The sequence below is a fragment of the Halichoeres trimaculatus genome, unplaced genomic scaffold (genome assembly GCF_033239565.1).
Source record: "Halichoeres trimaculatus isolate MK-OKI-2021-1 unplaced genomic scaffold, fHalTri1.1 fHalTri1_scaffold_11, whole genome shotgun sequence".
In the NCBI taxonomy this organism is placed as follows: Eukaryota; Metazoa; Chordata; class Actinopteri; order Labriformes; family Labridae; genus Halichoeres; species Halichoeres trimaculatus.
The window spans coordinates 2,362,581-2,383,724 of record NW_027437189.1 but is presented as its reverse complement, the minus strand read 5'-3'; the positions used below and the strand labels follow the sequence as shown (position 1 = coordinate 2,383,724).

Genomic DNA, 21,144 nt, shown 5'->3' with positions numbered 1-21,144 from the left:
GCTAAACCATTGGCAAAAGTCAAAAACGCAAGCTAAAGGCATACATACATGCTTAAAGCTAAAACACAGGCTAGTGGCTTAAACAAAGGCTAAGGACTAAAATATGGGCTAAAGGCTAACACAAAGGCTTGACGCCAGAACACAGGCTAAAGGCTAAAACATGGACTTCAGGTTAAAACTCTAGCTAAAGGCTTTGCCAAAGCTTAAACACGAGCTACAGGCTAAACTACAAGCTAAAGGCTAAAATAAGAGCAAAAAGGCTGCAACACAAGCTAAACACTGAAGTATGTGCCAGAGGCTAACATATATGCTAAAGGCTAAAACACAGGCTAAAGTCTAGAACACAGGCTCAAGGCTAAAACACAGGCTAAAGGCTCATTAAAAGGCTAAGAGCTAAACCACTGGCAAAAGTCAAAAACGCAAGCTAAAGGCATACATACATGCTTAAGGCTAAAACACAGGCTAAAGGCCAAAATATGTGCTAAAGGCGTAAACACAAGCTAAAAGCTAAAATATTTGTGCTGCCGTCTTGGACAGATCACTCTGGAAAAAGAGGTTTTTAATCTCAATGACTTTTTTTTACCTGGTTATATAAAGGATATTTATATTTGCTGAAGGCTAAAACACAAGCTAAAGACTTAAACAGAAGCTAAAGGCTAAAATATGTGCCAAAGGTTAAAACATAATACAAGCTATAGGCTAAAACATAGGCTAAAGGCTAAAACATTAGCTAATAGCTAAAATATGTGCTAAAAGCTAAAACATGGTCTAAAGGCTAAAACACGAGCTAAATGCTAAAACCCAGGTTAATGTGTTTGTGCTAATGTTGTCTCCAACCCACAGTCAGCAGTTATTCTGCAGTGGTCTGTTCAAACTTGAGAGTCTATCAATAAAATGAAGAGCCAGGTTACGTTAGCTCTGATTGGTGAGGTTGGAGTTGGTAGATGAGCTCTGGTAGGACAGAACCAGGATTCACTAACGTTACACGTTACAGACACATCTCAGAGCACCGGGCTGTGAGGAGAGAGAAATATAGCAGCTGCTAAACTACGCTACAAACTGACAAAGTTAGCTTGTTGTCAGGTTTCAAAGTGTAGCTCTACCTAACTGTTGATAAATACCTTACCTCGTGGAGCTGGAGCAGGGAAAAAGTGACTTGAAGAAAGAAAAGTTAAAATAAAGGTGGCGCTGTCCTCACAGTCCCTTTAAACCTCCTATGAGAAACTCTCAGTTTGTGTTGGCTTTGGCGCCCCCTTATGGACGACCCTTTTATAACTTCCAATCCTTTGTTTTAAAACTCAAATTTTCTTTCACCAGACTCTACGTCCGTCAGTGGTCCCAAAAACTAAAGGGACATTTCTGTTTTTTTTGTTTGTTTTTTGTTTTTCTTTTTAACCCCACCTGCCAAACCTGGCTCTGACACTGAAACTCTGAATAACTTATCAATTCCCTTTAAACTCTTCCTCTTCTTTCTGATGTCTCTAGAAAAGTCTCTTCTTCTTCTTCTTCTTCTTTAGAAAGATAGTGAAACTAGTGATTTTTGATCTTCCTAACTTTCTTAAAACTTAATTATTCTGTAAAAAAAAAAAGAAACTTTTTGTCTCCTGAAGCCCTGGCCTCAGGTCTAGTAGTCTCCAGAAAACACTTTAGCTCTTCTTAGAAAGCAACACTGCCCCCTTCTGGCAGCTCCACAGAGTTACTTTCTCTCACTCATTTTTGTCAGTTTTCAGTTGATTTCAGAGTTTGAGGAGGTTTGACTTGTACTGATGTTCTGTGTGTGATAACAGCGCCCCCTGCTGGTGAAGAAAAAACTGTTATAATTTCTGATTTTTCTGCATTGTGTTATTTTCGTGGATTGGCTGCAATATTTATTTTTCCATGAACATTTTTTGGGCAGGGGACAGCGGGACTTCCTTAAACTTAAAAAATGTTTTTTCTTCTGTCGTCTTTTCTACCGTTTTAAAGGGAAAATCCCTTTTTTTTGTGATTAAAACAAAACATAACAGTTCCAATCTAAATGTCAGCTTATAACAGCTGGAAAAAAAACACTAAAAACATGAAATTTAACTGCGATTGAGCGATGTTTGTATGGACAGATGTGACAAATCTTTGTTTTTTTTTTGTTTTTTTTTTCTTGTTCAGGTTTTATTTGTGTAGACTTTTTTGTTTTTTAATGAAAGTTTGAAAGTGACGTCCTCTGATGTGAAATACGAACAGAAAGATCTCGCTAAGACGCGTCAAAGTTTTTTATTTAAACACAAAACAACTTTTTATTGACCTGTTTTCTCTGAGTTTCTCATAAATAAAAATATATTCCCCGTTTCAGACTCAGTCACAGGAAGTGGTCCAGGTGTGGTCCAGGTGTGGTCCAGGACGGGGAGTGTCAGGTGTTGTCGGTGAAAACCTGTCCCAGGACGGCGAGCCGGGCGCTGTACGGCTGAGCGGGACAGGACAGCAGCGGGTGAGTCCTCCTGTCGCCGGCTTTGAGAGCGATGCTCTCTGATTGGCCGTGAGCAAAGCCGTCAGTCTGTTTGGTGCTGCGTTTTGATTGGCTGCTGCCGTTCTTCCCCGCCGGCTGCGACAGGCTGATCAGGATGTCCCGCAGCTCCTGGCGGTCCTTGGCGTGCTGGCTGCAGCAGTAGAGCGCCGCCGGGTCCAGAGGGTGAGCCTCCGTGTTGAAGATGAAGCCTCCTGCCCCCAGCACGCAGTCTCCCCCCTCGCCCCCCTCCTCCCACGACCCGTCGCCCTCCGTCCCGCCGCCGTGCAGGAAGTGGGCGGGGTCGAAGAGCAGGTAGAGGTACTTGATGGTCTCGGCGAGGAAGAAGGACTCCATCCTGTTGTCCAGCTGGTGGTCTCTCAGGTCCTTGACCTGCAGGACAGAAAACAGAACTGAAGCCTGGACCTCAGAGTCTGAGCCGGGATCTGGATCGGGGTCTCACCGTGGCGTATCCACACGGCGTCTTGGCGATCTTCTCGATGGACTCCAGAGCGTCCAGGCCCAGCTGCAGGTAAGTGTGGTCACCTGTGGCTCTGAACAGGTACATGGCGCTCTCGATCAGCTCTGAGAGGAACACGTTAGCATGTTAGCATGTTAGCAGGTAAACACGTGGAGGGTCGCTGTAAAGGGGGCGGGCACTGACCCGGTCTCAGGGGGTACCCCTCTCTCTTATCCACCGTGTACCCCTGAGGGATGCTGTAAAACTCAGGCAGACCTCCAAACTGTCTCCACACTGAGTAATAGTTCTGGAAAGTTCTGACAGCGCTGTCCAGGTTCCCCAGGAGAGACTGACACACACACACACACACACACACACACACACACACACACACACACACACAGAGGAAGAAAACCCGTACTCTGTTACTGTCTGAGAGTTTAAGAAAGAAAGAAAAAAGGCAGTTTGAGGAAAAAGTAAGAAGAAGAGAAAGAGAGAAAGGAAGAGTAGAGAAAGACAGGAGGATGTAGAGAAGAAGGACAGTAAGAAAGATAGGATGTAAGGAGGGAAGGAAGGGTTCAAAAAGGGAAATAAGAAAGGGGAGAAAGGAAGTTAAGACAGGAAAGGCCATGAAGGAAAGAGAAATGGGGAAATGAAAAAAGGGGGAAACAATGGAGGAGGAAAGGAAGGGGGATAGGAAAGAAGAAAGCAAGGAAAGAGGAGGGAAGGAAAGAAGCAAAGGAAGGAGGAATAAATAAAGGAAGGAAAGGAAGGAAGAAAAAGCCATAAAAAATGAGAAGGAGAAGAAAAACAAGGGAGGACAGAATGGAGGAGGAAAGCAAAGGGGAAAGGGAGGAAAGGAAAGGAAAGGAAAGGAAAGGAAAGGTAAGAAGGAGGAAAGCAAGGAAAGAATGGAGGATAAAAAGAAGGGGGAAATAGGAGGGAAGGAAACGAAAGGAAAGGTTTGAGGAAGGATGGAAGGAAGAAAGCAAGGAAAGAGGAGGTAAGGAAAGAAGTAAAGGAAGTAAAGGAAGGAGAAATAAAGAAAGAAAGGAAAGGAAGGGAAAAAAGCCATAAAAAAAGGAGAAGGGAAAGGAAAACAAGGGAGGGAAGAATGGGGGAGGAAAGGAAGGGGAAAAGAGTAGGGAAGGAAAGGAAAGAAGAAAAAAGCAAGGAAAGAGGAAGCAAAGAAGGAGGGAAAAGAGCGGGAAAGGGAAGGGAAGGGAGGAAAAGAGAGGACTGAGGAAGAAAGGATGTAAGAAGGAGAATTGAAGGAAAGGAAGAGGTAGAAAAAAGTAAAACAGAAGGACAAGAAAGAATAAGAGGTCAGGAAGGAAGGGAGGGAGGGAGGAAGGAAAGGATGGATGACAGAAGGAGGAAAAGGAGGAAAGAAAGAAGAAGGGAGAAGGGAGGATGGAAAGGAGAAAGAAGGAAAAGAAGACAGGAAGGAAGGAAGGAGAGGAAGGGAGGAAAAAGGTCAGTTTGTGATGAATGAAAACGTTTCCTCAGAGAGAAAGAGTCAGGAGCGTGTGATGAGTGAAGGTGAAGAGTCGATGAACGTGTGGCGCCTTAAAGAACCCGCCCTCTGAGTCCGAACCTGCAGGCCGGGCCAGAACGCCTCCAGAGACTGGAACACCGGCATGGACACGGTCCCTTTGTGCATCTGGACCCACAGGTACCAGTCATCGAAGCGCGTGTAGTTCTGGATGGCCCGGTCGAACTCTGAGGGAGGACATCATGACATCATCACATCATGACATCATCACAGGCTGTACTGCAGATACCGCCAGCGACCAGCGGGGGGCGCTGCAGAGTGACGCACCGTGGAACATCTCCAGCAGCTCCTCCTCCTGCAGCAGCACCGCCCCTTTGACCAGGTACTCAAAGTACGAGTCCACCCCGGCCCCGATCCCCGCGTCCTGGGCCACCCACTTCTTAGACACGATGTCGATGTGGTTCCCCACCTACACACACACACACACACACACACACACACACACACACACACACACTCAGTTCCTCTTCATAAACCCGGGTTGTTTTGAGACTGGGTCTAAACCTGGACTTGTTACCAGTCCGATGTCAGATCTGGTCTTCCACAGAGCCCTCAGCGCTCTGCGGGCTGCGTCCTCAAACGTCTCGTCCCCCGTCAGTCGACTCAGCGTCGCAAACTCCAGGATGAAGGTTCCCACGCCGGCCGTGCAGGTGACGGGGGTCTCTGTGGGACTGACGCCTTTCAGGAGGTTGACCGTGCCGTATGGCATCCCGGTCGAGGTCTGGAACGCTGAAACCAAGACGACAGCGAGGTGAAGGTCTGACAACGAGACGCTCCTCTGGATCCTTTTTCTTCTTCAACGGTTTTTACTTTATTCATGACGGAAACGTGAAGGCGTGAAAAACGTGATCCAGAGACAGACAGAGTAATCTGCTGATGTTTCCATGACGACCACGACGTATAGGGGACAAAGTATTAATATTATCAATAAAATAAACTAAATAAACTTACCTGATGTAGCTGGGTTTCCTTTTTATACTCATCAACACCTGGTGGTTTTTATTTTTGGTATTCTTTTTTTGTTTTGTTTTTTGTCTATTGGATTTTTATTTACTACCAAAATTTTCTAATATTTATCTCTTAAATGTCTAATTTTTTTCATCTTAATTTATTGCTTTTTCTTTAAATTTGCTTTTCTTTTGCACAAATATGAAAAATGTTACCTCAAAAATGACCCCTTTCTGTTTGGCAAATTTGCTCCTTTTTGACCACAAATTTTCTACTATTTTTGAGCAAGGATCTATATTTTTATTTCAATAAAAATGTGTGTGTGTGTGTTTCCTAAAGTAAAGCATCTTAATTAATAATTTTGTTTAAATATTTTTTGCACAAATTTTCATATTTTCCCTCCAGGTTTGAAACTTTTTATGTCATAAATGAGCGCCAATTTTTGAAACATTTTTTTTTTTTTTTAATCAAATTTTTTTTACATTTTTTCCACAAGTTTGCAACTTCTGCTGACATATTATTTTCCACTCCTGGTCTTATAAATTTGGGACTTTAATCTTGACTTTATTATTATTTATTTATATATTTATGTATGTATTTTTTTATTTATTGATTTTTGTCTTTTTATTTTTAAAATATTTTATCCACCATAAATGTTTTGACATTAATCTGCCAAGTGTGTAATTTTTTTTCCTCTCAATTTGTTGCATTTTCCTTAAATTTGCTTTTTCTTTTGCACAAATACAAAAAAATATTTCCCTCAAAAGTAACCACTTCCTATTTAGAAAATTTTGCTCCTTTTTGACCCAAAATTTTCTACTTTTTTGCAGCGCTTTACATGTTTATTTAAAAAAAATGTGAGTGTGTATTTTCCAAAGAAAAGCATCTTAATAATTGTTTTTGTTTGAATTTTGTTTGCACAAATTTCCATATTTCCCCTCCTTGTTTAAAACCTTTATCTCATAAATCAGTGCCACTTTTTGTCACAAATTTTTCTTTTTTTTCATCAAAAATTTCACATTTTTTGCACAAGTTTGAAACTTCTGCTGACACTTATTCTCCACTCCTAGAATTATAAATTTAGGACTTTAATCTTAACGTTGTTGTTATTATTTATTTATTTATTAATTCTTTTTTTTTTCTGTTAATTTTTTTAAAAATATTTTTCCCACCATTATTTTCTGATATTATCTCTCAAGTGTGCAATTTTTTCTTCCTCAATTTTTTCTTTTTTCTTAAATTTATTTTTTCTTTTTTACAAATATGAAAAATATTTCCCCCACTTTCTACTTGCTCCTTTGTGATCCCATTTTTTTTCTTTTTTTGCACATTTATTTAAAAAAAAATGCTCCTTATATCTCAGACTTTTTTCCACTGTAAATGATATTTTTTGCCCATTTTTTAAAATCATTTTCCGACTTTTAATCTTACAAATTTGCTTTTTGTTTTAGACAAATGTGCTACATTTTCCATATATTTTTGTTTAGATTTTTCTTGCACTGTCCTTTTTCTCCTCTAGGGGAATAAAACAGCTGTGTCTGCAGGCACTGCTGTTTCCCATCCTTAATGAGAGCAGATACAATCTGAAACAAATCAGTCACGTCCTGACGTCTCTGACTCAACACTCTGTGTTTTTCTCTTTCATGAATTTTTAAATCTCGTCTTTAATAAAAAGTTAAGGTCGTACCGGGCAGCAGCTTCCTGGCGGCGTCCTCTGCCATCCTCAGCAGCGGCCCCGCACACGGCCAGCCGGGCTCCAGCTCCATCCCCGCCCTGCCGGCCAACAGGTGAGCCGACAGCAGGCCGCCCACCACTGGACACAGAGAGAGAGGAGTGAGGACAGGGGGGGTGCAGTTCCCTGAGTGACCACTAGGGTCAATCATCTGACGTATTCTCTGTCTTTACCTCTGATGTTGGTTTCAAACACGGAGGCGTTCACGTCGATGTCAAAGTCTACGGTGTCCTGGAGGAGCGACGCAACTCGCTGGAACTCTGTACGGTTTCCCAAAACCTTCAAAGACACGACACAAACCTCCTGTGACTACATCGACCAGTTTCCTGTCAGCGTTTAGAAATGTTTTCAGACGTTTCTGGACTCTTTGAATCAACTCGTTCAGGTCTCACCAGCAGAGTGTCGAGAGCGTCGATCAGAGTCAGAGAGAAGCTGCAGAGGAAAAAGAAAAGAGGAGGTGAAAGGTCGACTCCACTCATCTTTCTCTGAGTCAGATCTGAACAGTGTGTTCAGCCTTACCTGCCCCAGGTGTCCTGCCCGTCACAGGTGAGTGGGCGGAGCTCATCGTAGGGGAAGGCGTAGTCCAGGTAGCTGTTGTAGGCGTGGTAGAACATGGATTTGATTCGCTGCCTGAGAAATGAAACCACAGCGTCAGACTGAGGCGGAGATTTATTTTATTTTCATTCAAACCATATTAACACAAAAGCCAACCTTTCACTGACGATTAGTAACGTTTGTTTTTATCTTTAAATCAGATCGTGAGATAAGATCGTCCCTTTGTCATAAAAAAAAAACATGAATCAGCTGAGGTCTGATATCAAGGTGTCTGTTTTTGGAACTGGTTGAAAAATAATGTATATAAGTAATAAGTAAGGTTCAGCCGTGTACGCCAGATGATGTGACACCTGCCCGCAGCGCCAAAACTTTCAAGTTTTTACGCTAATTTTTTGACATTTTACATAAGATTTTTTTTCAACCAAATTTATACATTTTATTTTACAGATCTGCCACTCTCAACGTCAAATAGAAAACTTTTTTTTTTCTCACCTATATTCAAGTTTTACACACGCAGTGTCTCACTTTCTTTTGCACAATTTTGCTGCTTCTGATCTTACATTTTTTCCATTTTTCCAAAAAAGATCTATTACACTATGTCAAACAAACTTGTGCATTTTTGCACAAATTTTGGATTTTTTTTAAATCACAAATTTGATACTTTTTGCGCTCCTTTTCTTGCACCTCATAAAATGGAAATTTTTTTACATCTTTTTTTTTAACTATTATTTTTTGCAGATTGCTCCTTTAGTTGCTCAGAAATGCCAACTTTCACACAGATTTTTGCCTTTTTTTCTTTGCAAAAATTTGATATCTCCATAGAAGAATATCTTTTTTTATGTCTTACATATTTATGATTGTCTCCTTACAAATTGAAAACGGACTATTTACTTTTTTATCTTTTAAATATTAGCATTTTTTATTACCAAAGAAAAGCTACTAACTTTTTTTTTGTTGTACACATTTTTTTAAACTTTTTACTCACAAATCACAAAAACTCACTTTCTGCACATTTTTCTGGGCTACTTTTCGACCTAAAAATCAAATAATACACCCATTTTTTATTTTATTTTTTAGGCTGCTTTTTATTATTATGCACACATCTCCTAACATTATTTATAACAAATGAAATTAATTTTGATTAACTAATTTTTTGTCCTCCAATTTTTCCCTTTGATTTGTTTTGGCTTCTGGCTTTTTTACCTCATGTGAACAATTTTTCATTTTTATTTTTTCGTCATAATTTTCCTCTTATTCCACATAAATTAAATATTTTCCACCAATAATATTTGATATTTTTATCTCACAGATTTTGATACCCTCTTCTTTTGCTGTTTCTCGTAATTTTGATGTTTTTTTTTCAACAAACTTGCAGTTTTGAAACCTCACGTGTTGTTGCAGGTAAACTTAGCCTTAAATAGCTTTGCTAGTCGTCGCCCTGTTGCAGCAGCTCTCTCTTCTTTGTCTGTTTCTTGGATTTTTTTTCCGTCTCTTTTGCGTCATCTTTGTATTTGGAGTGGATCATTACTTCGTATGGCTCATTTGTTGGTCATGGACACCAAACTTTTTGTGTCTTCAGTGATATTTTTACTATTTTTGCTCTTGTGTTTGTCTGGAGATCCTACATGTAACCATGGCTGCATTGTTTACATGTGAAATCAGCTGTTAGCAGCCTGTAGCATGTCAATGCTAACTGGTGCTAGGTCGGATGTTTCCCACAAGGTGAGGAGAAGGAGGTGAGGACGACGTGCTGGTTCTCAGGTGTGAGCTAAGAAGTGACGACATGGACCTGTCCTTCCATCCATCGTTATTGGGAACGTAAGATCTATCTCCAATAAGATGGACGAGCTAGCTGTGCTAACCCAGCAACAGAGGGAATACCAGAGGGCAGAGTAGCTTCATGCTATTCACAGGAGACGGAGACTGGAGGCTGGCTGACTGGACAATGATGGACAAGCTGTCAGCATCTATTTTCTTATGGAGCTTTTTACACTTTCTATACACTTTCTTACTTTGTTTTCTTGATTGCTGCTGTGACTTCAGTTTCGTTGCACTTGTTACAATGAAAATAAAGTTCTTTTATAATTTTTTCTTTTTCTAAATAAGAACACCGGGTTATTTGATGAATGAATCCTGTAAAGACAGTTTGCAGCTGAGCTGTTGAATCGTCTGAAATGTGACTGTGAGCGTCAGATTAAACGCTGCTCTCTAATAAACAGATAAAAATCCCTCTGAGGTGTTTTTTGTTACCTGGCCGCTGCCATCTCCTCCTCAGTGAACTGATGAGTCGCCGCATCGCTCAGCAGACACACGAACAGCGTCACGCACACGTGAGTCCGCATCAAGAGGCACGCGGGGACCCGGGAGAGAGTCCCGCGTGGACACAGGTGAAATAAACAAGAAAACACAGCAAAGGTGAGAGAAGAGGAGGAGGAAAACACGGGAAACAGGTGAGTTTCGAGTGTTGTTGTGCAGCTGTCAGGAAGTGAAGATGCGCGCATGCGTAGTACAGTGCGATGACGAGGACCATAAACGAAGCTGCGTTCAAGAACAAACGGTTTGAGCAACATCTGAAAACCAGTGCTACCAGCGAGTTACTGACTTTAATAAAGACTTAATCAGAGAATTAAAAAAAAACTTAAAATACCAAAAATTTCCAAAAAAGATATAAATCAAACGGGGGAGAAAATTACACAAATAAAAATAAAATAAAATTCAAAATACATTTTTATTTCTTTTCTGACACGTGCCATGTTATCCTGTTCATATATTCTTGAATTTTTTGCACCACACACTTTCTTGTATTTTTGCTGAGACTATGAATTTAATTTAAGAGATTAATAAATTCTACTCTATTCTATTTTATTATTCTATTACAAAAAAAGGGTAGACAAAAACACAAAATGATACCAAAAGATAAACAACTAACACAGGATACAGCGGGGTAAGGGCTCCACGCAGTAGCGCCAACTTGCCACAAGGGGGCCCCCAAGAGCAAGAGCTGCAGTGCATGAACTTGTATGTTTACAGTTTACAGTTTCATTTAGCAGACTCTTTTATCCAAAGCGACGTAACACACAAGCAAGAATTTAGACAGAAGGGAAAACTTTGTGACAGTGTCACCAAAAAGGAAAATTTGATTAAATGAGGGAAGTATTATTGTGAATGAAATGAATGAGAGGTTTTCAGTATGATGAAAATAAATCCCTGTTAGAAAAATGTAAGATAGAATGGGGCACCTGTTGTAATGTTTTCTGAGGTGGTTTATGGTTAAGAAAAAGAGAAAATAAAGGACAAGGAGGACGTGGCGTCAGGGAAGGGGCGGAGAGGAGGTCGCGAGCTGGAAAGGGCCTGGAGAAGAAAAAAAAGTAATAAACTGTCCAGACTAAGTTGTAATAAACTTAAATTAAACAACCCTGAGGGTAGTTACTGGTGCCGATCCAACATCCCAACGGATCCCCTCAGATAATGGCTTCCTGGGACCAAGAGTGTGCTAGGAATGGAAAGACGTTTGTTTGGATTTAAAGTTCCCATATTCTGCTCCTTTCCTGCAGTTTAATCTGGATCACTGATGTCTTCATGAAATGGTAGTAACATGTTTTGGTCCAAAAAGCCAATAAATCAAGCACAGCAGCATTGTTTCCAGGCTCTCATAGCCCCTCTGTTCAGAACGCTCTGATTTAGTGGGCGTGGCCTTCATATGTAAATGAGCCCCCACTGATACCACCCCGCTCTTCCACGTCACTGAGAGCGGCGCCACGAGCTCCGAGTGCACAATGTTTAGAAAACAGAGAAGCTGGTTTACCGTAACATTACAGGCTAAAACAACAGGCTAACTGCAGCTAAAGTTAGCATCCTGAAGCTAACACAGAGACAGGGGGGACACTGAGGAAAAGCTCTTCCATCTGCTCCACAGCACACAGCATTTAAAATACTCACATTTCCAGGGTCCCAGGTTTGTTGGAGGATGGTTGGTAATGCGCCTGGATTCAGGACCAGTCTATTGGCTAGCCCTCTGTTGGACTGTCCAAAGTTGGAAAAGCAGTCGGCCGTGAAGTGACTAGCACACACATGCTCAGTTTTACTGAGTGTAGCTGGAACATTTCCTGATAAATGAACTCTAGACACTTAGTCTGTCTTCTTCTGAGATGGGAAGCTTGAGCATGGAACTATGAGGCTGTTTACAGCCAAAAACAGAGCAGTGATGGCTCTTCAACTTTGGCATTCTCCTCCTGGGGAGAGGAGTGGGCGGGGAGGGGGTTTGAGGGTATCTGCTCTGGGGGACCAATCAGGTCAGACTTGCTCCTGATTGGTCAAAAAAGGGAATCGCTGACGTTGGCAAACCCCGGAAATTCCAAACAGCTCGTTTTAGGTCAGGATTTTACATTCACAAGCTCTACTAAGAACAGGTTTGGTCATTAAATATCACATTTTGTGGGCTGGGAGGAAAAACAAAGACCCACAAATTTCACTAAAAGACTTAATAAAGTAATTTTTGCAGAATATGGGACCTTTAAGTTTGTTCCATCTGCAATGAGATCGTCTTTATTTAGCACTTTCCCTGGTATACCAGTGTTTTTGGTAGATCAATCACGTTTTTATGGGTTTGGGTTTTTTTGTTCCTGTGTGGATTAACTTTCAGGGCTCGGAGGATTCACTATGATCTAAAACTGCGGGAAAGACAATTTGAAAGGACTTGAAAAAGGACAAGCGGGGTATTTTTCATTAGATGGGGATTTTTTTTTAACGTAATTTAGGGTTGAAAACGACTGTTTGGGATTTTGTTACAGCATATATTTAAGTTGGATTATCATTACGTGCCGGGTGTGCAGGAGAGGCGTTCATTGATTTTGATTAAATGGTAAACTTGTTTTTTGATTTGGACACAGTCTCTTGAGAAATCATGGGTTTAATTCGTTTAACATTTATTATTTGTGTCTACTAAAATATGCTTTGTTGGCAGAACTGCTCTGTCTGTAAATACAAATCCTAGTGCTAGCTTGATGCTAACGTACATAGGAAATTCATGGATATGGTTTCAGTTTTCCAGTAGAACATCAACTCTTATCTTATCTTATCTAAAGACGCCCAATCTGCCAACACGGATCTGATCACGACCCAGGAGCCATCTTTGATAAATAAGACACATATGGGAATCAGCTTAACGTGTACTTCTATCATTACTTTAATAAAAACTCAATTTCCAAGCCAACATCCTTCTGAGGAAGCAAGATGACTTCCACAGAGGAGGTCATGGGTAGTTTGTTGTGTCTTAATCCATGCAAAAACCAGATATTCAAAGGTTTCAAACACCATGAAAGTCACTTTGAGAGGCTTTTGTTGTTCAGGCTGGAGGTAAACGAGTTTGTTACTCAAATCAGATCTCCAGGACGGCAGATCCTTGGTGCTATTATTTGCCAGTGGTTAGATTATGTGTACTTCAGGTTGTTTTAGGTTAATTTAGTGGTTTTCTGGGATTAACCGCTTATTGTAGCTTGACAAACTCCTCTCCTTCACCAGAACTTGAAATACACATGCAGCCGTAACTCTTTACAAAATTAGATTGGTCTATTGCTGACCCCTGGTGGTGGTTTGTGGACACAAAGAAGCCACAAAAATAACATCTTGATGCTTGAATAAGAAAATCAGAGTTAAAAGCTTTGATGTCCTTTAAAAAGCGGAGTCTTAAAACAAGACTGTGTGTTTCTCTGTCAGCCTGAAAGAGGACAAGTTCTCGATCCGTGATGTCGTCTTCAGGTGGTGACCCAGTTTTTCACATGTTTATGCACCTTGCTGTAATCCATCTTAAGTCCAGGGCGGATGAGTGTCGGTGTGTCACATTTAAATTCACTGAACAGTCATTGAGAAGAGGGAAACCGCAGAGAGGAGAGGATGGAGAAAGTTCTTTGGGGCGTCATTGCTTTATCAGGTGAGTATCTTTACAAAAACATAATTTTGAAGGTCTTATTTCCCCTTTTTCTCTGTGGTTAATTGTTGAATATGTTCTTATTTTTTCTGTTCAGGACTGTGTGTCGTCTCCTCACACATCCAGCGTCGCTACTATGTTGTTTATGAGCCCAAGACCTTTTCAGAGGCTCTGAGCCACTGCAGGGAGAAATACACCGACCTGGTCAGTGTGGACGAGGAGGAGGATATGAAGCTCCTGAACAGCGAGGTGGATCCAAGCAAAATGATCTCCACAGAAAACAGAGACGTGAGTCTAATCTGCAGTTTTTAAGGCAGCTGGCTGTTTGTAAGGAAAAACTTTTATTTCCTCCTCTCTCCTCGATCCTCTGCCCTGAAAGCAGCAGTCGGAGCTTTTGAACGTTCCTCAACAGGAGGGTTCATTGCTCCTCCTGGTTTGACTGAGGACAGAGGAAACGCCAATCGAAACGCACAGAATCAGACGTGGTCTCTTTGGTTGACCACACGTAGCCGGGTATTTCCAAAAACAAATATCCCCCTCATTCGTTTTTAAAAAATACTTTCGTCTACATAAACTGGACAAATCCAGCAATAGGTGCAGCTCAAAACATGTCACATCCACAGGTGTCAGTGTTTTTCAGACGTGAAACCCATGCTAGCCAATCAGAATGAACCCCCTAACACAAGCTAAATGCTAAAATGTCAGCTTGAGGCTAAACAGAGATGAGGGGCTAAAATTAAGCTAAAGGCTAAAACACAGGCTGAATGTTAAATACAAGTTATAGGCTAAAACACAAGCTAAATGCTAAAATATGTGGTAAAGGCTAAAACACACGTAATAGGCTAAAATATGAGCTAAAGGCCAAAACAGGATTTAAATGCTAAACATAAAAAAGCTAAATGCTAAAACTTGTGCTCAAGGTTAAAACACAATCTAACAGCTACAACATGACAAAAAAAGGCTAATACATGAGTATAAGCTAAAACACAAGCTAAATGCTCAAATGGGAGCTTAAGGCTAAAATCAGACTAAAGGCTAAAACATGGTCTATAGGCTAAAAAACAGGCTGAGTGCTTAAAAAAAAACAAGCTAAATGCTAAAATATGTGCTATAAGCTAAAACACAGGCTAAAGGCTAAAACACAAGATAAAGGCTAAAATATGTGCTAAAGGACTTAAATACAGGCTAAAGGTTAAAACACAAGCTAAATGCCAAAATAAATGCTAACGGACTTAAACACAGGCTAAAGGCTAACATCCAAGTTAAGCCCTAAAAAATGGTCCAAAGCTAAAACACGGTTCAAAGTCTAATCTACTCAATGAAGGCTAAAACACATGTTAAAGGCCGAACTATTAGCTAAAGGCTAAAACAGGATGTAAATGCTAAGATAAAAGCTAGGTGCTTCAGCTTGTGCTAAAGGCTAAAACACAGTCTAAAAGCTAAGACATGACAAAAAAGCTCATACACGAGTTATAGGTTAAAACACGAGCTAAATGTTAAAATGTGAGCTTGAGGCTTAATACAGACGAAAGGCTTAAATACAAGCTAAAGGCTAAAACATATTCTAAAAGGCTAATACACAAGCTAAATGCTAAAATTTGTGCTAAAGGCTCCAACATGGGCTAAAGGCTTACATATAGGTTAAAGGCTTAAACATGGTCCAAAACTTTAAACACTGTCTAAGAGCTAAACAACGCAATGGAGGCTAAAACACATGTCATGGGCTAAAATATGAGCTTAAGACTACAACAGGATCTAAATGCTAAAGAAAAAGCTAAATGCTTAAAATGTGCTCAATGCTATAACACAGTCTAAAAGCAAAGGACGACAAAAAGGCTAATACACAAGTTAAAAGCTAAAACACAAGCTAAATGCTAAATTATGAGCTTAAGGCCAATATGTTAGTGAACCTAAATCTCTGTTTCTCAGCGTTTACTTGAAACCATGAAACCAGAGTTTTACAAAATCTTCACCTCGGCCAAAGTTTTCAGGAAAACTTTGTTTTTAGTGGCGTCAAGCTGCGGTTTGATGTGGACGACAGGACGAAACATATAAAAATGTACGAGGTTTCCCACATACCCGGCTACATGTGGACATGGTCTGTAGAAAACACTGACATGACATGAAAACTGACCGATCTAACTTTCAATCAACCAAAAACAAAATAAAAAAAAAACAGGAAACTATTTTAAGGATGTGGTATAAGTTGTTGAATGTGATTCGTGTCAGACCTCACTCTAAAGAAACCCTTCAAATAATCATTTCAGCAAGCGTGGATAGGGCTGACCTACGACACCGACAGCTGGAGGTGGTCTCTGTCAGACCCCAGCTTCTACAAACAGGGGGAGGCTGAGTTCAGGATGTGGAGCCGAGGAGAACCCAACGGGCCCACCAGCCAGCTCTGTGTCACCTTGTTTGATACTGGTTTATGGAATGACAACTTTTGTTTCAAACCTTATCCGGCGGTCTGCTGTGATGTCACAGGTGAGATGGTCTCGACAGCTAAAATTTTACAGGTGTAAAAACCACAACACCCAACTCACAAACATCATTGACTTGGAAAAGTCAAAAAATGGAAAAATATGATCTGATACAACTCACAGCTTAATGTCTCTACTCCAGGACCTAATGTGACATTCGTCTACGTCCCCACGCCGATGACCTGGACTAAGGCTCAGAGCTACTGCAGGAAACACCACACAGACCTGGCCAGCATCAGAAACAAGGCTGAGCATAACGAGTTAGTGAAGCCACTTCCCAGTGGACAAGAAGTGTGGATCGGTCTGAGCAAAGACCTGTGGAAAGACCTGTGGAAGTGGTCTGATGGAAGTCAGTCCTCTTTCAGGTACTGGAAAGTAAACACGAAAAACAGCGAGGCGAAGCGCTGTGTGGCAGCAGACTTCAACAGCTCGGGCACATGGGAAAAATCCAGCTGTGACTCAAAGAGAGCCTCGATCTGCTACAGAGGTGAGTTCTCCTCCAGCTCACAGGTGTTTGGCTGTAGACCCAGTCTAGCGGTCCGGGTTCATTGTGGGTTTGATGTTTGCTTTGTAAAGATTCTTCAGGGACGAGAAAAGTGGTCAAAGTGAGGTTGGTGAGCTCGAAGTCCACTCTGGATCTGAATGACCCTGCTGTGACGGAGCAGATCTTAAAGCAGGTAAATCTTAGACGTTTGTTTTAATCTGTCTCCTGATACCATCAACGATTAGGATCACAGGGTCAAAAAATAATTTAAATTCATCTAATAAATAATAACTTTAAAGAAGGACAAGGGCCAGGTTAAAGAACAGTAAATTCCTGAGAGTTATCTCACAAATTTACAAAAATAAAGTCGTATTAATAAGAGAATAAAGTCATGAATTTGTGTGAAAGACTAATAAAAATAATAATAATTCAAAAAATTCACATTTCATCTCATAAATGCAAAAGAATAAGTCTTAGATTTACAGAAATAAAGTTATAAATTCAGAATATTTTGACCATAAATTCACAAATATTTAGTAATAATCTCAAAATTTACCAGAATAAGTAAAAGGTAATTTTCTAATAGCTAAATGCTACAATACAAGCTAAAGGCTAAAACACGAGCTAAATGCTAAAACATGGTCCAAAGCTAAAACACTGTCTAATGGCTAAACAACTGTTAGCTAAAGGCTAAAACAGGATGTAAATGCTAAAATAAATGCTAAATGCTAGAACTTGTGCTAAAGGTTAAAACACAGTCTAAAAGCTAAGACATGACATAAAGGCTAATACACAAGTTAAAAGCCAAAACACGGGCTAAATGCTTAAATGTGAGCTTGCGGCTAAATACAGACAATCGGCTAAAATATAAGATTTGGGCTTAAATACAAGCTAAAGGCTTAAACATGGTCTTAAGGCTAAATCACAGGCTGAATGCTAAAGTACAAGTTAAAGGCTAAACCACAAGCTAAATGCTAAAATTTGTGCTGGAGGCTAAATCACAGTCTAAAGGCTAACATACAAGTCAAAGGCTAAAACATGGTCCAAAGCTAAACACGGTCTTAAGGCTAAACAACACAATGAAGGCTAAAACACATGTTAAGAGCTAAAATATGAGCTTCAGGCTAAAACAGGATGTAAATGCATAAAAAAGCTAAATGCTTGCACTTGTGCTAAAGGTTTAAACACAATCTAAAAGCTAAGACATGACAAAAAGGCTAATGCACAAGTAAAGAGCTAAAACATGAGCTAAATGCTAAAATGTGAAGTGCCTAAAATGTGAGCTTGAGGCTAAATGCAGACAAGCTAAAAGTTAAAAAGTGGTCTTAAGGCTTAAACACAGGCTGAATGCTAAAGTACAAGCTAAAGGCTAAAACAAAAGCAAAATGCTATATTATGTGCTAAAGGCTTAAACAAAGGCTAAAGGCTAAAACACAAGCTAAATGCCAAAATAAATGCTAAAGGACTTAAACACAGGCTAAAGGCTAAAACACAAGCTAAATGCCAAAATATGTGGTAAAAGCTAAAAAACAGGCTAAAGGCTAACATACAAGTTAAAGGCTAAAACATGGTCCAAAGCTAAAGCGTGGTCTAAAGGCTAAACAACACAAAGAAAGCTTAAACACATGATAAGGGCTAAAGAGCTAAAGGCTAACACTGGATCTAAATGCTAAAATAAAAGCTAAATGCTAAAACTGGTGCTTAAGGTTTCTACACAGTGTAAAAGCTAAGACACTACAAAAATGCTAATACATGATTTAAAAGATAAAACATAAGCTAAATGCTTAAATGTAAGCTTGAGGCTAAATAGAGACGAAAAGCTATAGTCAAGTTAAAGGCTTTAATACAAGCTAAAAGCTAGAACATGGTCTTAAGGCTAAGTTCACAGGCTGAATGCTGAGGTACAAGTTAAAGGCTAAAACACAAGCTAAATGCTAAAATATGTGCTAAAGGCTAAAACACAGGCTAAAGGCTTACATACAAGTTGAAGGCTAAAACACACGTTATGGGCTAAAATATGGGCTCAAGGCTCAAAAATGATCTTAATCCTAAAATAAAACCTAAATGCTAAAACTTGTGCTAAAGGTTAAACACAGTCTAAAAGCTAAGACATGACAAAAAGGCTAATACACAAGTTACAAGCTCAAGCACAAGCTAAATACTAAAATATGAGCTTGAGGCTAAAATGTGGGCTTAAGACTAAGTACAGACGAAAGGCTAAAATCAAGCTAGGGCTTTGAAATAAGCTAAGGGATTAAATACGGGCTCAAGGCTAAAACATGGGCTAAAGGCTAAAACCCAGACTGAATGGCTAAACATCTAAACGGTCCAAAGGCTTAACAACGCAAAGAAGGCTAAATCACACGTTAAGGGCTAAAATAAGAGCTAAAGGCTAACACTGGACCTAAATGCTAAAAGAAAGGTAATGCTAAAACTTGTGCTAAAGGCTAAACACAGTCTAAAAGCTAAAACACAAGCACAGGCAGAGACAAGCACAGATTTACGGGAGTAATCTCATATATTTAAGAGAAGAAAGTCACTGATTTACGTGAAGATAGTCAGAATAAATTTATAAACTAACAAGAAAAGAAAACAGATTCACAAGATGAGAGTTAATTATCAAAATAAGGTAATACATATTAGAGGACAAAGTCATAGATATACATGAATAATCTCCTTGTTTTACATAAATTTAGTCATAGATTTATTGGGAAAATGTCATAAGATTTACAAGATGTAACTTTCAGAGAATAAATTCATTAATTTAAAAAATAATCTGATACATTTATGAGAAAGCCCAGCTAAAGACGAAAAATAGACTGAAATAACAAATGAATATATATATTGTTGAATTCCTTTAAAAAAAAAATGTGGCTTTAGTTTACTGTTGCACATATTTATGAGACTAAAGATGACTTCATGATTTCAGAGTGAACTGTGCTGCTGTTGCTGTGCCTAAGACGAATGTTTCTGTGTCTCAGCTGAAGCAGAGGCTGGAGGATCAGGGCCTGAACCAAGACATCAGGCTGAGCTGGAGGAAGCAGGAAGATGGGGAAGTCTTCCACAGAGAGGAGGAGGAGGAGGACAAAAAGGAGGACTGTTGGGTTAACAGATGAACTATAGCGTGTGTTTCAACACAGCGCTTTGCCTTTTTAGTCAGAGGAAGTCATGACTCACCTCCCTGACCTTCCTTCATTCATGCAAACGCTGAGCATTCAAATGTGTCAGACACCGTGAAGGAGCAGGATCAGAGGGGTTAGAGGTTTCCTCAGAGACCTTTGAGATTGTTTGGACAGCAGGCAAATGATTTCATCACTCCAAACAGATCTTTAAGAATAACATGCAGTTTCAGTCATTTAAACAGTTTTTGGTTCTTTTGGCGTTGTCGGCAGGATTATCGTTTTGTTGTTCTCTGTGTCGCTTGTGCATCTTTTCTTCCACTTTTTCCTTTTCATGAACTGTCTCCCATCATCATTACATTCACAATAAAACAATACTGAAGTGTAATCCCCTCTGTGTCGACTGAATCTGTGTGATACCCAAACTGACCTTTCTGAATGAAACGACTAAAATAACTCAACTTATGACCTCACAGCTCTGCCCTGAGCTCACTGAACAGGTAAATATGGTGAAGATACAGGTACAGATGCTGTTTTTCTTCAGTATCTTTTAGTTCAGGGACATAAATACTCTAAAACCAGTTTGGAAAAGTTGTTGATGTGGTGGAAACATTCGTGTTTGACCTCAGACGGCCCTTTGCTCGCCGTCTGCAGTTCAGGAAGAAGACAGCAGACAGGATGATGAAAATTATTTTACTGATATGCAAATATGCAAATGCCTTTAGGCTGAAGTCAAATCTCTGCTGTTTTTTGATATGTAAGCTTATCAGAACCATCACAGCCTCATATGAGAGGAAACAGAGCGGAGAAGGATGGACACTCGACTTCTGCTCATCCTCGCTGCATCAGGCAAGTATTTCATATTCCTAAAAATTAATGTTACTATCCAACACAATGTGTCTGCACGATAATTATTGAGGTATTGTAAAGTTATATGAATCAGAGGTGAGGCAGGCTTTTTTTATTCTGACTGTATTTCCTTGTTACTTGTTGGAACTGCTGAAAAGATTTCTACAGTGTGGAAAAATTAGTTTTGATCACGTCAACTTTTTTTCTCATCACATTTATTTCCAAAGATGCAATTCAAACGAAATTTCTCCCAGACATTGGTATTAACTCAAATAATCCACACATGAAGAGAAATCACAACGTTCAGGTCCATAAATAATGATTATGGTGAATTAAGTACGATAACACAGGAAAAAAGTATTGAACACACCATGGAAAGGCTGTATACTTTGGACAGGAAATGCACCATACCACCTGAAATCTGTCAGTAATTATTACTTAAACTTCCAATTAGTGCAAACCAACATCAGCTGGGCTAGAGCAAATTGATGGTCCTATAAAAAAGGTGTTTTTTTCACCAAGCAGTTAAATAGCACACACCTCATGATGGGTAAAGGCAA

At 39.9% G+C, this 21,144-nt stretch overlaps 2 protein-coding genes across 2 annotated transcripts; one reads left to right on the top strand and one right to left on the bottom strand.

Moving 5' to 3' along the window:
* Nucleotides 1-2,238: 2,238 nt before the first annotated feature.
* Nucleotides 2,239-10,275, bottom strand: edem2 (ER degradation enhancer, mannosidase alpha-like 2). The gene is made up of 11 exons (XM_074681540.1): nt 9,977-10,275; nt 7,691-7,801; nt 7,564-7,603; nt 7,345-7,450; nt 7,127-7,252; nt 5,009-5,220; nt 4,759-4,900; nt 4,534-4,658; nt 3,141-3,285; nt 2,940-3,061; nt 2,239-2,869 (listed from the first exon to the last, which is right to left on the bottom strand). Exons 1-11 carry the CDS (start codon nt 10,225-10,227, stop codon nt 2,384-2,386), a joined length of 1,866 nt encoding a protein of 621 aa, XP_074537641.1. The 5' UTR covers nt 10,228-10,275; the 3' UTR covers nt 2,239-2,383.
* A 3,105-nt stretch (nt 10,276-13,380) lies between these two features.
* On the top strand, nt 13,381-19,776 carry LOC141799852 (lymphocyte antigen 75-like). The gene is made up of 6 exons (XM_074682244.1): nt 13,381-13,655; nt 13,750-13,940; nt 15,920-16,136; nt 16,275-16,619; nt 16,709-16,809; nt 19,598-19,776. The coding sequence occupies exons 1-6, from the start codon at nt 13,619-13,621 to the stop codon at nt 19,730-19,732; spliced, it is 1,026 nt and encodes a 341-aa protein (XP_074538345.1). The 5' UTR covers nt 13,381-13,618; the 3' UTR covers nt 19,733-19,776.
* Nucleotides 19,777-21,144: the final 1,368 nt, after the last annotated feature.

Excerpts from the sequence above, each read along its gene's own strand:
- edem2 (XM_074681540.1), bottom strand. The coding sequence starts at position 10,227 with ATGCGCGCATCTTCACTTCCTGACAGCTGCACAACAACACTCGAAACT. Across the intron at positions 7,253-7,344 it reads GTTTGAAACCAACATCAGAG|TGGTGGGCGGCCTGCTGTCG; the intron begins GTAAAGACAGAG and ends CTCTGTGTCCAG. Across the intron at positions 4,659-4,758 it reads GCTGCTGGAGATGTTCCACG|AGTTCGACCGGGCCATCCAG; the intron begins GTGCGTCACTCT and ends GTCCTCCCTCAG.
- LOC141799852 (XM_074682244.1), top strand. The coding sequence starts at position 13,619 with ATGGAGAAAGTTCTTTGGGGCGTCATTGCTTTATCAG. Across the intron at positions 13,941-15,919 it reads TCTCCACAGAAAACAGAGAC|CAAGCGTGGATAGGGCTGAC; the intron begins GTGAGTCTAATC and ends TAATCATTTCAG. Across the intron at positions 16,810-19,597 it reads CGGAGCAGATCTTAAAGCAG|CTGAAGCAGAGGCTGGAGGA; the intron begins GTAAATCTTAGA and ends TCTGTGTCTCAG.